General features: G+C 34.6%; 1 protein-coding gene across 1 annotated transcript; it reads left to right on the top strand.

The window, feature by feature from the left end:
• The first annotated feature begins 1093 nt into the window (after nucleotides 1-1093).
• On the top strand, nucleotides 1094-3001 carry LOC145679037 (glutamate receptor 1-like). Its single transcript, XM_081749637.1, has one exon. The coding sequence runs from the start codon at nucleotides 1094-1096 to the stop codon at nucleotides 2999-3001; it is 1908 nt and encodes a 635-aa protein (XP_081605763.1).
• Nucleotides 3002-15095: the final 12094 nt, after the last annotated feature.

Raw genomic sequence — 15095 nt, 5'->3', positions numbered from 1 at the left:
CTATCAGATATGTGCAGTGATGTGCAAAAGCATTGCGGACATCGAGCAATACCCGTCTACAGCAGCAGATAAGGATAAATAAAGATATCTGATAGGATAAAGAGAGATCATATCTTAAGATGCGTCACTTTCATGACACCGTTGATCCTGAATTAATTTTCAATATTAATGTTTCTTGCTCACAAAGAGTCACACCATCAATGATTTAATTACCAGTGAGGATAATGATCAAAGGGAATGGACATTCATGTCTTTCGATATCCACATACATTTAATTTCTGGGTAAAACGTATGTCCTAATGCCTAACGAAGAAGGATAGTAGAACATTAGCTCCCTCCAAAATTCTACGGAAGTGAAAAATTGCTATTCGCGAAGAATGGGATTTTTCTGTCTACGGTTTCATCAATAAGTGTAATCTTGCTTTCGAGCATAGATCGCCCCTTTATGAGATCCGTATAGACTCTTGGTATAATCACATATTTCTTACGAAATGCACCTTACACAATTTGCGATATAGGTATTCGCCCACATAAAATTCTCATGTTTTGCGATAGTATTAGCACACATAAAAGCATGTTCCTTTTTCTTTGACTTGTTCCTTTCCTTACATATTTTGTTGACCCAAACGTATTTTTCTTCACTTAGGCTTGGTATGGAGTAGGTCTTTATATGGATCAAAATGCTCTATTTCTACTTTGTGAATTTAATTTTATACCTAATGTATTTTAGTTTAAACAAATTTATTAGGAAGTAATAGGTTAATAAAAGTAATATCGTTTCAATATGCATTCAGTGTAACATTTTTTGCAGACAAGTTAATCAATTATTGATTTCAAATATATATAATTCGTTCCCTTAAAAGAAATAAGGAAAGTAAATATTTGAAAGTTTCGCAATAGTAGAATAGGTTATATATCACTTCTTTACAAGTGGATGATAATAAATTTCTTCACATTTCTCATACATTAAACAGAATAATGTATATAATATATTTCGATTATATCAATATCAAAATGCATTGTCCTTGTATATTTTTCTAGAATGCATTTTTATTAATAGTTTTTCATGTCTAGTTACAGATGTGGAAATAGAATGACAGGATCGAAAACCACTGCCTTATTCTTGACAATATGTTACTTCCATCATGGTATCACGTTAGTTTCATACATAGAAACCGACAACAAGAAACCTCATTATATCCTCAACGAAATTATAGAAGTTTTCTATGATGGCTCATGTACAGCCATTATGGATGACAATTTGGGTATAGAATTCTATTCTAGATACTGGGAGAAGGATGAATATCTCTTAGTTACATACGAGGCTCTTAAAACAGAAATAGTGACTGAAAACGTTTCAGGTATATTAATAGACATTTTGAATCAAAATTGTGGTATCTTTGTCCTCAGTCCAATAAACATTTGTAGTACTTTTTCATCTATTTATGAGGCTAACAAACTAGTGAGGCAGAGGAAAATACGAAAGTTTGTCATAATGCATCAAGAATGTTCAAACTTTGACACTAATATTTTGATGACGTGCAAGTGGATGCACTATTTTCCTTACACTTACATAATACAACCATCATATTCGTGTTCTAATGACATTAATGAACATTATATTCTTTCACATGTTTTGGGAGATGATTTAATTCCAGTGTCATACGAAATCGTAACAGAATGGAAAGGAAACAATTTCACAAGTATAGGAAAGCTAAAGGAGGACAAACTGTTAAACTTAAATGGTATATCAATGAAGTTGGTGGATTTTCCTTATAGTCCTTATACAATTGTGAACGATACATTCTATGATGGGTTTGATTACAGAACAATGGTCGAATTCTCAAAGCAACGAAACTTTACATGGATTGTGGAAGTTATAGAAACAAACTACGGTGACCCTGATGACAACGAGACAAGTGGAAGTTACTACGGCTCACTAAAGCAATTTACGTACCAAATGGGAATAACTGGAGTGTATATACTTGACGTTTACAGTAAAAACTTTGATATTTCTGATTCATACATTCAGTCCGATATAAGATTCTTGACTCCTCCTGCTAAACGCTTGCAAAATATATGGTCTGTTTTTGCTCCACTCACATACGAAGTATGGATTTGTGTTATGTTTACTATTGTTTCTATATCAATAATTTTGTATATGTTTTCTTTTATTTTAACCCGAGTACAAAGTTACCCCTTACTTATTCCATATATAGATTACACATACACGTTAATGTATTCAGTAGGAATGGTTGTTGGTTTGGCAGTACAAAATGAAACTGAGTCTTTTATAATAAGGCAAGTAATTCTGTGGTCATTCATACATACAATTATAATACTTACAGCTTATACATCCAATCTCGTGTCATTCTTAACGTTTCCAAGATACGAATCTCCAATCGACACATTACAACAGTTTGTTAATGCAAAACTTGTTTGGGGAACTGATGATATTGTATGGCCAAGTATTTTGGAAGAATCTAGTGATAAGTTAGTGTACATAATAAGTCAAAGATACATATTAATTGAAAATGACTATCATAGATTGAACCAATTGGCCAAAGATGGTAAAATAGCACTTTTAGTCGAAAGGCTTCCATCGGGATTAGTCTGTAACGTAGACTTTTTGGAAAAAAGAACTTTAAGGAAAATGCATCTAATGGCCCAATCGTTAATAAGCTCTCCAATTGGCTTCCCATTTCATAAAGGTTCACCTCTTGTAGCAACTTTTAATTCGTTTTTGGGAGGATTGAAAGACTCTGGTATAATTAGTCACTGGGAAATTGAACTTGGTTACAGTACAGCGTTTGCTCAAAATGAAGATGGTACATATGATGGTCACTTTCGCAACTTGGAGATGAGTGATATTGCTGGATCCTTTGTAGTGCTTGCAGTTGGATTAGGGTTATCTTTGATAACCTTTTCAATAGAAAGGACTCAAGATAAAATAATTTTGTTCCAATGCTTTAATTCGAATGTTATCAAGATAAGAAATTAAGTTAAGTATTCTCTGAAGCAGCCTCCAGATATGAGAAACAGAGCGGTTGGAAATCTTTTTTTATATTATTGTAACTAAAACCATATTCAAAGTACTCATATTCGTTTAAAAGGCTGGTTGAGATTCAATAGAAAAGAAACTCTTGCTACTTGCTACTCGGAACAGTCAGGTAAATTTAACGGTGTTACGGAAGGAATTTATTCTGAGTTACTGAGAAGTGTTGTGAATTGCGGGTTAAATTGAGTAAAATTATAACACGTATTTGTAAATATACAAAATGTAAGTTAGGGTCTCTATCAAGAATGTGTAAGTAAACGTTTGAAATATAAAAGTTCTATTCTAATTTAACAAAATAGACTTCGAAAATTATTTTTTTTTTCATATGAAAAACTTTTTACTGTGAAATGCTTAGGAATTGAGTGTGGACTTACATAGTAATCACTATATTAAATTAAACTCATATATACGATATAGAATTCTTCAGATATTTTACAAAGTCTCAATACATTATATCGTTGAGATTTATTGTAATATTGTTACTGTAAAAATGTATGGGAGTTAAAATTCACAGTGGTTTTCATACAAACCATTTAGTGTGTCTTCAATTACATATATAGTAACACCTACAGGAGTGATGATGGCCATACCAAATTTCACAAACCTTTCTCTCATGCTTATTAGTTTCCAGATTTTCTTTCATTTATGTATCACTTGAGGGTTGTGGAAAAAGAGGTAACGACTAATAAACATAGTAGTATTTCTAAAATCATTACGAATGAATTACTAAATGAATTATTAATTGAAATATAACGGCAATTTTGACCGTTGTATTTGGATATACTGAACAAAGTATAATATGAATTTCAATTTGAATCCGAGTCAAATATTTTCTTCCAATACCAAGAGTTGAGAAATTATACATTATCCACGTGGTCAGGGAGGACCACGTATTCTAAGGTTAGTGTATTCGTACGTGTATAAGACACTTTTATTTATTTTAAATCTCCTTCCCCCGAAAGATATCGTGTACATGAGATGTAAATCTCCTATCGCTTTCTTCAACAAATTTTATAACTTCTCATTTAAAACCAGTTTTGGAACTAATTCCTATGTTTGGCATCTTTTCTTAAAAGGTGCAGTATCCATAGTAAATCCTTCCGCTTAAATTAATGCCAGACTACGGCATTGCATGTCACTGCTGTCTTTTATCAATGTTGGTTTATCTGCCAGATTCTTCACTCTTCTATGTCGTTTGCTGAGAAGAAGAGCAGCGTATTTGTCGTAGTACAATCAGTTGGAAAAGACTGTTCAAGTATACGTTTGTAAAGAATACTGTTTTAAAAAATCTGAAAGAAAACTGCGAAGGATGTAGGATGAAAATGAGGGTTAGAAGAAAAAGAATAGTGACTGCAAAGGTCCGTGATCTGTACCAAATGAAGCACCTAGTATCAAAATCTGCCACACCCATTTCGAGTAATCTCACAAAACGTGTAGTGAAGCTCCATATACACGCGTACAAAGTCCCATACTTCAACTATTTTTTAGTATAAAATATTAAGCTTTTAAGCATAATTCTGTTTCCATGGCATTCTTTTAGATCAAACATAAAACAAATGATATATAACTCAATTCAAGTAAAAAAAAATAATAATAATAAAATAATAATAATAATAATAATAATGATTTGACGGCTTTTGATACTAGACGCCTGAGATATATAAGTGGAACGGGAGAAAATAAAGAAGTGACTATTTCTTTAGTATTTAGGTATAAAGTATAAACGTGAAATGAAACGAAGAACGGGGATAGCGCGGGAGCCTAACCCTTAGGGGATCTTGGCTTTTTGGGCTATTTTTGAGACTTTCAGTCAAGCAGCTACTGCATCGTCACTATTTATCCTAGGATCATGGTTCATACCTCATTCTCTTCAGAATAGAACTGTCTTTCAGGCGGTACCATTCACATGTCTCCATCGTGTATCTAAGGCAGGAAATTCCTGAAAGAAGGGATTTTTTTAGCAAAATTTCCCTTTTTTCAACTTTTGCCCCTCTGGACCCCCCGTTTTTACGCAGAAATCGAAAAAAAACTTCTGGTAAATACTACTCGGTGGACTGAATGTTTGTGCAAAATTTCAATCTTCTACGTGAAAAAATAGGTCAGCCAGAAAAAATTTCCCTACCATGCCCCACTTTTACCCTATACAGAGGTATATTTGGATAAAAATTCACTGAGACGGCCCTAATTATCCTAGAATAATAATTCGACCGTCGTTCTCTTCGGAATGGAACTGCCTTTCAGAAGGTATGACTTACGTGGTCCTATCATGTATATGAGGCGGGAAAATGACGACAAACGGGATTTTTGAGGTAAAAAAATCGATTTTTTTTAACCTTTTGCCCCTCTGATTCCGCCCCCTGTTTTAACACTGACATCGAGACAAAAAATCTGGTAAATACTACTCGGTGGACTGAATATTTGTTCAAAATTTCAATCTTCTACGTTCAAAAATAAGCCCGCCAAAAAATATATATACCGACAATGCCCCAATTGTCCCTATATAGAAGTATATTTTTTAAAAAATCCCTGAGACATCCCTAATTACCCTAGAATAATAATTTGACCGTCGTTCTCTTCAGAATGGAACTGCCTTTCAGGCGGTATGACTCACGTGGTCCTATCATGTATGTAAGGGGGGGGGGAAATGACGAAAAACGGGATTTTGGGGGTAAAAAATCCCTTTTTTTTACCCCTTTGCCCCTCTGGTTCCCCCCTGTTTTACCACTTACAGCGGAACAAAAAATCTGGTAGATACTACTCAGTGGACTGAATGTTTGTGCAAAATTTCAATCTTCTACGTTCAAAAATAAGCCCGCCAAAAACATAGGCTTAAAAAGGGAAAAAATACATTTTAAGATTATGACGTCATCACCTCCCATGTCTGGACGCAGGACGGTCTGAAGCCATACGTAATGTCTTCTACAATGTCTCTGGACTTGAAAAAAAAAAAAAAAAAAAAAACCGGACGAAAAAGCTCAAATAGAAGAGAAATAACGCAATGTACCATGAAAAACGCGTATGGTACAAAATGTACCATAAGATCCTCAAAGGGCTAAAGGAGGAACGAAAACTTAATTTGGTAGTATTTGAGTAAAAAAAAAAATAAGAAGAAAGTCTCACAAAATGTTTAGTATGGAACATTGTGTTGTACAGAAAATATACAAGAACATTATGAAAAAGCGACGAGAATCACATGAAACTTTCACGTGAAGAATGATGTGAAAAATAACTGGGACAAACTAAAGAACAATGATAGTGCTTTTAAGGTACCCACGAGACAAGATGAGACAAGATCACTTTACGAAGTATTTTTGAGACAAGATCAAAATATCAACGCTTGTATCGTTGCTATCCCTAACAGTTGAGATTTGTATTAGATAAAGTTAAAATAGCTAGATAAATTGATTAGTGCTTTCTATGAAAAAGAACCGTACTCTGACAGAGGTAATGAAGAGTATTGTTGAAGAAAATGAAGTCAAGGAAGGAAATTAGCAACATTTAAACAAAGGAAGAAGAAGAGGATAGTTGAGGAGCTGATGTTAGAATAACTATGATAATGAGAGACACTTGCATGACCTAACAGTGGTATGGTATATCCTCTGCTGTTATATTACCTCACGACTATAATACAATACATTACCGCTGATCTATTTATTCTTTCGGAAGAGTGTATTGAATTAGCGAAAGTGGAGATTACTCTGCGCTAAGGATAGCCAAAATTTTCCGGAATTTGGATTCTAGAAAATTTACTTTCCGAAATCGGAAATTTCACTTTCTGGAATTCGGAAAAATTTCGGAAACTTTTAGACATCGGAATTTTTCCAAATTCCGAATTTCGAATCCTGTTTCATGCAATGTGTACCGGGTGGCCATAATTATGTATATGATATTTGACTGAGTGTAGTATTTGTAATTCTGAACCAAACGTTTCCAAAGGGCAACACTATGTAGCCTGAGAGTGAGGATAACGGTCCTTGGACTTAGAACCGTTTGTGTATGTCAGACAGGATGGCGGAGCGGTTGTCTTTGGAGTGCGTTTGTATTCTGCAATAAACCATTATGAGGAGGTGAGACGAATGATAGCAGTCGAGCTTAGATAAAATGGCACCTTTGTGTTAACAATCTCAAGAATAAACAATAAATTTGACGTTACTAGTAGTATTTTATATGCGAAGATAGTGGGTAGGCCCCGGAGAATAAATACCGATTATAACAGAGCTCGTGCGTTGGAAGCCGTTAACTCGTCCCTTGGGAAGCCGACATCTCAAAGGCAATACTGTGTAGAGTCCAGAGAGTTCAACATTTCACTCACAACACTGTATTCTCTTATTTCACTAGAGAATAATGAAGGATTTGAAATTAAAACTATATCATCCTCGTTTGAGATATGATCTTAATGACACGATCCGGAGAGGCCCTTGGGGTTTGCAGGAAAATGCCTGCGAACGCTGAAGGAAAATCCAGGTTTTTAAGAACATATCATTTGGACAGATAAGAACAAATTTCATGTTTTGGGAAGTGTTAATCAACACAATTGCGTGTACTGACGGGAAGATAACATCAGTACGCATGACAGAAGTCCTGATGTTATGGTTTGGGGTGGTATCTCTTATGATGGGTTGACTGACTCATTATTTTTGGACTGGATTGGATACCGTTACTGGAAAAAAGTTACCTTAAATTGCTTACAAACACTGTGTATCCTTTACTGTCTGCACTACCGAACATTAATGAACAGTTGTGGTAGCAAGATGGAGCACTGCCACATATGCCATACCAGTGCTAGTGCCTGAACGAAACATTCCAGAACGCTGGATCGGTCGACGTGTGTCTATAGAGTGGCCAGCTCGATCTCCTGATTTATCATCACCTGCCTTTTTCTTATGGGGTGTTTTGGAGGGCAAAGTGCATCAACATTACAAATGCAATTTGGCCGAACTACGGAAAGCTATCACTGAAAACTTCCACAGGATACCAGTCCGAGTCTGCCAAGCTGCTTCTGACAAATTTGTTCTTCGTCCCAACCTTATATTATTTGGATGGTGCAGTAGTGTACCATGCCACGGAAGAGAGAGATTAAGATTCTTTTTGTAAGGAAATATATCAGAGTTATATGTTTATGTTCAATGTTATGTTCAAGTTATGTTGCTAGTTTCTTTACCACAGTCTTTGAAACATCATTTACATAATTATGGGCCACTCTGTAGTTATAGCGATTATACAGGGTGTTTCAAAACAACACCGACAACGTTTGGGATGTGACTCATGACACCAAGATAAGACGAAAAGTATAAACCAACCTGGATGCACAAATGCTTCGTTTCGAAGATATAGGCTCGCGAAACCATGAAAAAAATGAACTTTAAAGGTCCATAGCTCCAATACCTATAGGGACTACCGTAGTCGGGTCAAGACTTTATTTAGGAACTTGTATCTGCCTTACCCAAATATCCATGTTTTAAAATCTTGCGGTACTTCCCGAACAATTTTTATAGAGGCCGTTTGGCTACATGCGTGTAATTTGAAGTACTCAAAAACTCCGTCTATAAAAATTGTTCCTGAATACCTTAAGATTCTGAATTCTTGGATAGCGTACATACTGGTTTCTTAGTGAAGTCTTGACCCGACTACGATAGGGCACATAGTTTTGTACCTAGGTAGCTATGGACCCTTAAACTTAATTTTTTCATGTTTTCGGCAGCCTGTAACTCCGGAAGGATGAATTTGTGCACCCAGATTGGTCTATACATTTCCCCTTATCTTAGTGTCAGGAACCTCCCAAATGTTGTCGGTGTTGTTTTGTACCACCCAGTATAAGACAAATAGTCAATGACGTCAATGACACTGACTTTAATAGTGCCCGTTCATATTCTATTCATTCTTAAATGTGGGACTCTGGTGTGCGTCTTTACTTCTTAAGCAGACTTGACTTTTATATTTATGCTATGGTTTTGGATTAGCTACCCTATACAAAACAGTCGGAATAAAGATATAGGCAATACAATTCTGCGAACCATTCTTTATTAACGAATCTAATCTTGAAAATAATCTGAAACGTAAACTTCATAACTTTGGTACTGCATAAAGAGTTGCGATTATCTTGTGTTTTTTTCTTTTTCTTTTTAAATAATAATGGTCCTTACTTAGTCTTTTGTGATGATCTCTCATTTCTACTCTGATATTAAATAAAAGATAGAAAGAATGGAAATGAAATACAGGTTATAGGACTGAAATAACTCCCAAGGACCTTGTGGATAACATGTTTACTTCTGGTTCGTATGTTACCAGGTTGGTTTACCAGGAGAGACACGCGAAGTTTCGTGTCATACGAGTTGAACGAAACTGAAAAAAGAAATTAAACATTGATAAATTTATTATTTGATGAAACATAAAATATTTAATAGAAAAATTGACAGAAATTTAAGAAGTAAACTACTTTAACGTCTAAATTATAAACAAGAAACTATGGTTATTTTAACAGTTACTGGAATGCGGAAGCAAATCAAGTAAAGAAACAAAGAAAGAAAGAAAGAAAGAAAGGGGAAAGAAGTAAATAAAATGAATTCTTACGAACATTTTCAATTTTTTGTGAAATGTGAAGTTCAATTTTGAATTTCCAAATGAAGCATTTGAATTAATTTCAAAATTAAAGTAATAGCCGATTGTTTACAAGTATTTAGTGACCGAAAATTATACTTAGATGGTATGATATGAAGTTCAGATACAATAATCATCCACCATCTCTCAAATAACTTCACAACTAAATATGTTAAATTGCGCAACAAACAAACGAGAACATTTATTACATTTTCCTTTCGCAGTGCCGCGGGGAAGGGCGAGCGGGATGACGGCCCCGGGCTCCGAAGTAAAGGGGCGCAAAATTCAAGAGGAAAAAAGAAAAGATATATATATAAAATGGGAAGAAAAGTAATAACAAGTGCTCAAAATTAAGGAAAAGCATGTTTTATTTTTGAAAATTTTCTTACGCTCCGAGACAACCATGGTGGCGCTTCGAGAGTGGTCTGTTGACCTTACTTATATCTACAGAGAGGTACTCCCATGCGCAAAAAATATTGCGCGTATACTGTAACTCACGATTTTTTGCAATTATTCCATTTTCCTTATGTTTATGGGTAAAATTCAGTTATTAGTATGTGGAGATAATAGAAAGCAATCCATCTAAGGAGATATTTCCAAAAAATATAATAAAATAATAAAAATATAAGCAAAAAACAAAATTATGTTCGGTTTTGTGTATACTGGCAATAATGTTTTCGAGGGATTTTTTGAAGTAGCACAGTACGATTGCAGAGGGAATAACTGGAGTTGAATCAAGGAACTTGAAAGTGGACTAATATATTGCATTTATTGGCTTAAATCTAGGGTGTAAATTGTCTACCAAATATAAATTAGCTTCTGTAACCAAGATGTTATACGGAAGTATAGAAACAAAGAGAAAACTGTTGTCTTAAGTTTGGAGGTGACATGCTCTATAGCCATGAGCATTTATTTGTTAAGAAAAAGACAAGCAACAAAAGGTAGTCTGTGTGGTGAAGTGGGTAGAGTGGCGGACTAGTAATTCTTATATTGTTTTGACACCAGATCGAATTCCATGCGATCCTATCCAATTTTTTCTTTAAAAAACACTGTAGAAAGTGTATAATTTTTATGTTAATAAGAACCGAAACAATATAATAATGAAATAACTTTTTGTTTTTTCTGATGACGTATTTATTTAGAATTAGTGTATTATTACTAATAGCGATTGTTTTCAGTTTATGGTATGATATGCTTAATCATTCCCTCTCCGTCAGCAGAAGTAACTTCAACTCACTGCGAGTGTCTGTGAGTCAGGAACAGTAAAAAAAAAAAAAAAAAACATGCGCGACCTGCTGCCTTACACACAGCGTGGCGAACACAGTCACAGCGATAGCCCGTTGTCATGAAGAAAAAAAGAAGCTGATGTTAAATTACTGTTCTAGTGTTTCAGTGTGTGTGTTTCTTTTTAGAGTATTGACTCTCTCTCTCTCTCCTTTTGTTTCATATCCACATGTGCAACAAATGCAATCATAAGTCCGTGTAAGGAAATAAAGGATGCTTTCTTTAAACAAAACTAAATTAACAGCTCTATTTGTGAGGAACACGAATGCTTCCAAAAGATGCCATGGATATTAATTATAATCATACCGAATTATAGAGTAGCGTGAAAAACTGATAATAAAATGATGTAACATGCATAAGCTTTTTTTTCTAGCGTGACAACACATTAAACATAACAAATTAAATTTTTGGGATAGGCCTATTCGTTTTCACAGTCGAGCGACGAAAGAAGAAAGTGTAGTGATAGTTATAAAAACCGAATACCAGATTTCAATGAATTCAAGCTACAATTCTCCTACATATCGAAAAAAATATTTTTCGATGTCTGTCCATCTATTCGTCTCTCGGTTCGTCACGCTTTTACATGCACTCAAATAGAGGCCATACTGTTCAACGTATCTGGACCGAATTCTAGACATAACGTTTTAATAACATACTATCTTTCGAATTTTATATCCTTCGACACCTAAAAGTAAGGGTAATTTACTGAAGGATTAAAATTTAAAATAATTCAATTTTCTCAAGAAAAAAAAAAGCTGTGACGATTTTATTTACTTTTTATAAATATATATTTTATTAACAAATATCCACCGTATATGAATATTTTTTCTGAGAAAATATATATGGTGTAATTTACTGTATGGTATGTGTTCTTTTTCCACAATTTTCTCAACCACATTTCATAAATAAACGTATTATTAATAACCTAACAATATGACAACTCGTTCGAAGGAGTAGTTTACTCTTAGGGTGAGCTTTCCCCCGATGGTTTTCCCATTAATGCCTCAGGCAATTTTGTTCATATTTCGTAAAGAAATGTTTCATTAATAAACTAAGATACAGCATAAATCGTTTATTCCGTTAACATACAGAAGAAGTGGTTTTCTCAAGGGTTGATTTTTTTTTTTTTTGACAATTTTCTCAGTAATAACTGAGACAAATTTGTTCTAATTTCAGTAAAAATATTGTCTGTAACACTCTTACAATATGCATAACTCGCTTGTTCCGAAAAGAAAAATCCAAAAGAGAGAGTTTACTTTGACAGTGAAATTTTTCCCGACGATTTGCTTAAAAATTATTCGATATACTGTCAAAATTACAGATAGAAGAGTTTACCTTTGGGGGTAAGCTTTTCCCGATGACCTTCCTAAAAGCAACTCAGGAGATGTTTGTTGTTCATATTTTATAAATACATGTTACATAAATAACCTAGCTATATGGTATAATTCCCTCATCCGGAAAATCTAGAAGTGGTATATTACTTTTGACAGTAAGTTTTACCCTGCGATTTTCTCAAGAACGACTCAGGCGATTGTGTTCGTATTTCATAAATAAATGTTTTATGAAAACACTAACAATATAGCATAGCTTGTTTGTCCTGAAAAGATCCACAAAGGATAATTTATTCTTGGGGTGACTTTTTTCATGATTTTCTCAGAAATTACTCAGACTCTTTTGCTTATAGTTTGCATACAATTATATCCTTAATAATTCTAATATATGGATCAAGTTATTTCTAACCAAAATAGGACCAATGGGTACTTTACTTTTGGGCCTGAAGTTTCTTCTAGCAAAGTTTTCCAAAATATTATTTTATTCGCAATTTCCCAAATAAATGTTTCAATAATAGTTGCAGCCTAAGACGAGTCAGTGAAAGAAATTCAAGCGAGAAAGTACAGTGCGTTTGTTCCGTACCCTTTCTTAAATGTATTTTTAATGTTACACCTAATCACAATTTTCCGAACAAAATCGAAACCTCTTTTTAAATGTGCCTTGTTGTGGTCAAATGGTTCAAGTGCATTGGTTCTGGATTTGATTTCCAGTGAGAGCTAGTGTATTTTCGTCCAAGAGATGTTACACGTCAGTGCAAAGAAAAAAAGTGTTTAAATAAGCCTAACCAAGCTAATCAACAAAGAAATAATACAATGTTACGAAATTATCGTAGAAACATTGTTAATATTAGGTAGGTGCGACTGAAATGTCCAAACGATGATTGTCAATTCCAAAGGTAAAAAAGTGAAAATTACAATGCCAGGTTAATCAGTGGCCTCTAGGTAAAGCTATCCTACTAACATAAGAAGTGATTGAGATGCCAAAAAATGTTGTAATCGCTGGGAGACATGTTAGGAGAATACAGAGGTGAGAGAGAGTTTAATACTGCGAATCATGGATAGTCTTCACTTTCGTTTGAGGGCGAATATTGAAGTCCGTAGGCCTACATAGGTTTGCATTGAAATGAACATTCTATGTTTTCGGCCGGCGGGAGCTCAGGTGGTTCAGATTCCACTTTAATCAGTAGGTCCACGTCTCACATAGCCTCGCTGCTGAAAGGGACGATAAACTCAAAATCACATCACACATCTTTGTTTTCGCCTTTGTTTTAGCCCATAAATGTCTCTGTTCATGAGCTCCTTAGTGGATATGCGGTTAGCGTATGCGCCTTTGGCGTGGAAGACACGGCTTCGATTCCCGGCGAGAGCTCACGTGGTTTAGAGTCCACGTTAATCAGTAGACCGAAGTCTCATATAGCTTCGTTGCTGAACGAGACGTTAAACTGAAACTCAATGTCTTTGTTAATAAATTTCTTTGTGTATGGTTTTGCATATACGTGGCATGGATATTAAATTTTGATTTCTACGCCATATGTATCTAATTACATGCACACCTATAAAACGAACACAACAAACTTGGAATATCTACATTGTTTGCGTATGGAAAATCATCACGTTCTGCTGCACAGGAGAGCCGTGTGTATGGAATTCCATACACGTGGCAATCAACCTATTAAGAAATGTATAATAATAATAATAATAATAATAATAATAATAATAATAATAAACAGGAAACGATACGATCATTTACATAATTTATTACATAAGTTAACATTTAATAAGCATATAACTGCAATGGAATTAAGTTGTTTCTCTCTCTCCCTTAACGCAACAGCCCTTATTGTGCTAAGGCGTAGAAGAGAACTTGTAGCACTCAGGATTTGGGGCTGTGTGCGGTCAGAACATCGGATCCCTTTGTTGTTAGTCCTAGCTTTCTAGACGGATGCAGTTATTCCCGATAGAATATACAAGCAAATAGACTTTTGCATTATCCCTCAATGTGATACTTGTGGTTGCTTAACCGTATACAGACAGCTGTCCATGGAAGAATCGTTGATAATAATAATAATAATAATAATAATAATAATAATAATAATAATAATAATAATAATAATAATAATAATAATAATAATAATAATAATAAATAACAGAAACTCGACAAATATTTTTGCAAATAATAGGAAACAGTTTGCGTCACACTGTTCACTTTGCTAGACACACCAGTGTGCCGCGTTATACCAATTGTGCCACACTGGAATATAGGGTATGGCTTTTTAATTTTTTCCAACTATTCCAACTGCTTCAATTGAAATGGATCTATAACAATAAGAGAGTGAATTTAGTCTTCTTACCCTTCCATTTAGAAATAAGGTTTGCGAGAATTTCATAAAAGAATAATATACTCAGAATTGTATATAGTAGTTTGTTTTATTCGAAATTACATACTTCCTACAACTGTTTTTTGATTGAAATGATTTGAAATGAAACCTTTAAGTTTTACGTCCCACGTAATGCCGGCTAGGCTAAAGGAGACAGTGATGATAAGAAATGAATGAAATGGTCGAATAAAGAAAGTGGGATAAAACGGGAGAACCCCGAGAAAACTCACGCACACAGTGTCCAGCAAAAGGTTCACTTGGCGCGAGCATAGATCGAACCAAGGACTCCAGACTCCATGCACAAGAGGAGAACGCTCTACCACTGAAACACCGTGGCCTCTGAAATTGCTTAAAGGAGAAAGGGACTACTTTATGAAAACTTGATGACAAACACATTTGTTAAAAAATACATGCTTTTCGTGAAATATTGCTTATAGACATGGGCGG

The sequence above is a fragment of the Thermobia domestica genome, chromosome 2 (genome assembly GCF_964235325.1).
Source record: "Thermobia domestica chromosome 2, izTheDome1.hap1.1, whole genome shotgun sequence".
Taxonomy (NCBI): domain Eukaryota; kingdom Metazoa; phylum Arthropoda; class Insecta; order Zygentoma; family Lepismatidae; genus Thermobia; species Thermobia domestica.
Note: the sequence above shows the minus strand (reverse complement) of the source record. Positions and strands in the feature narration are given on the sequence as shown.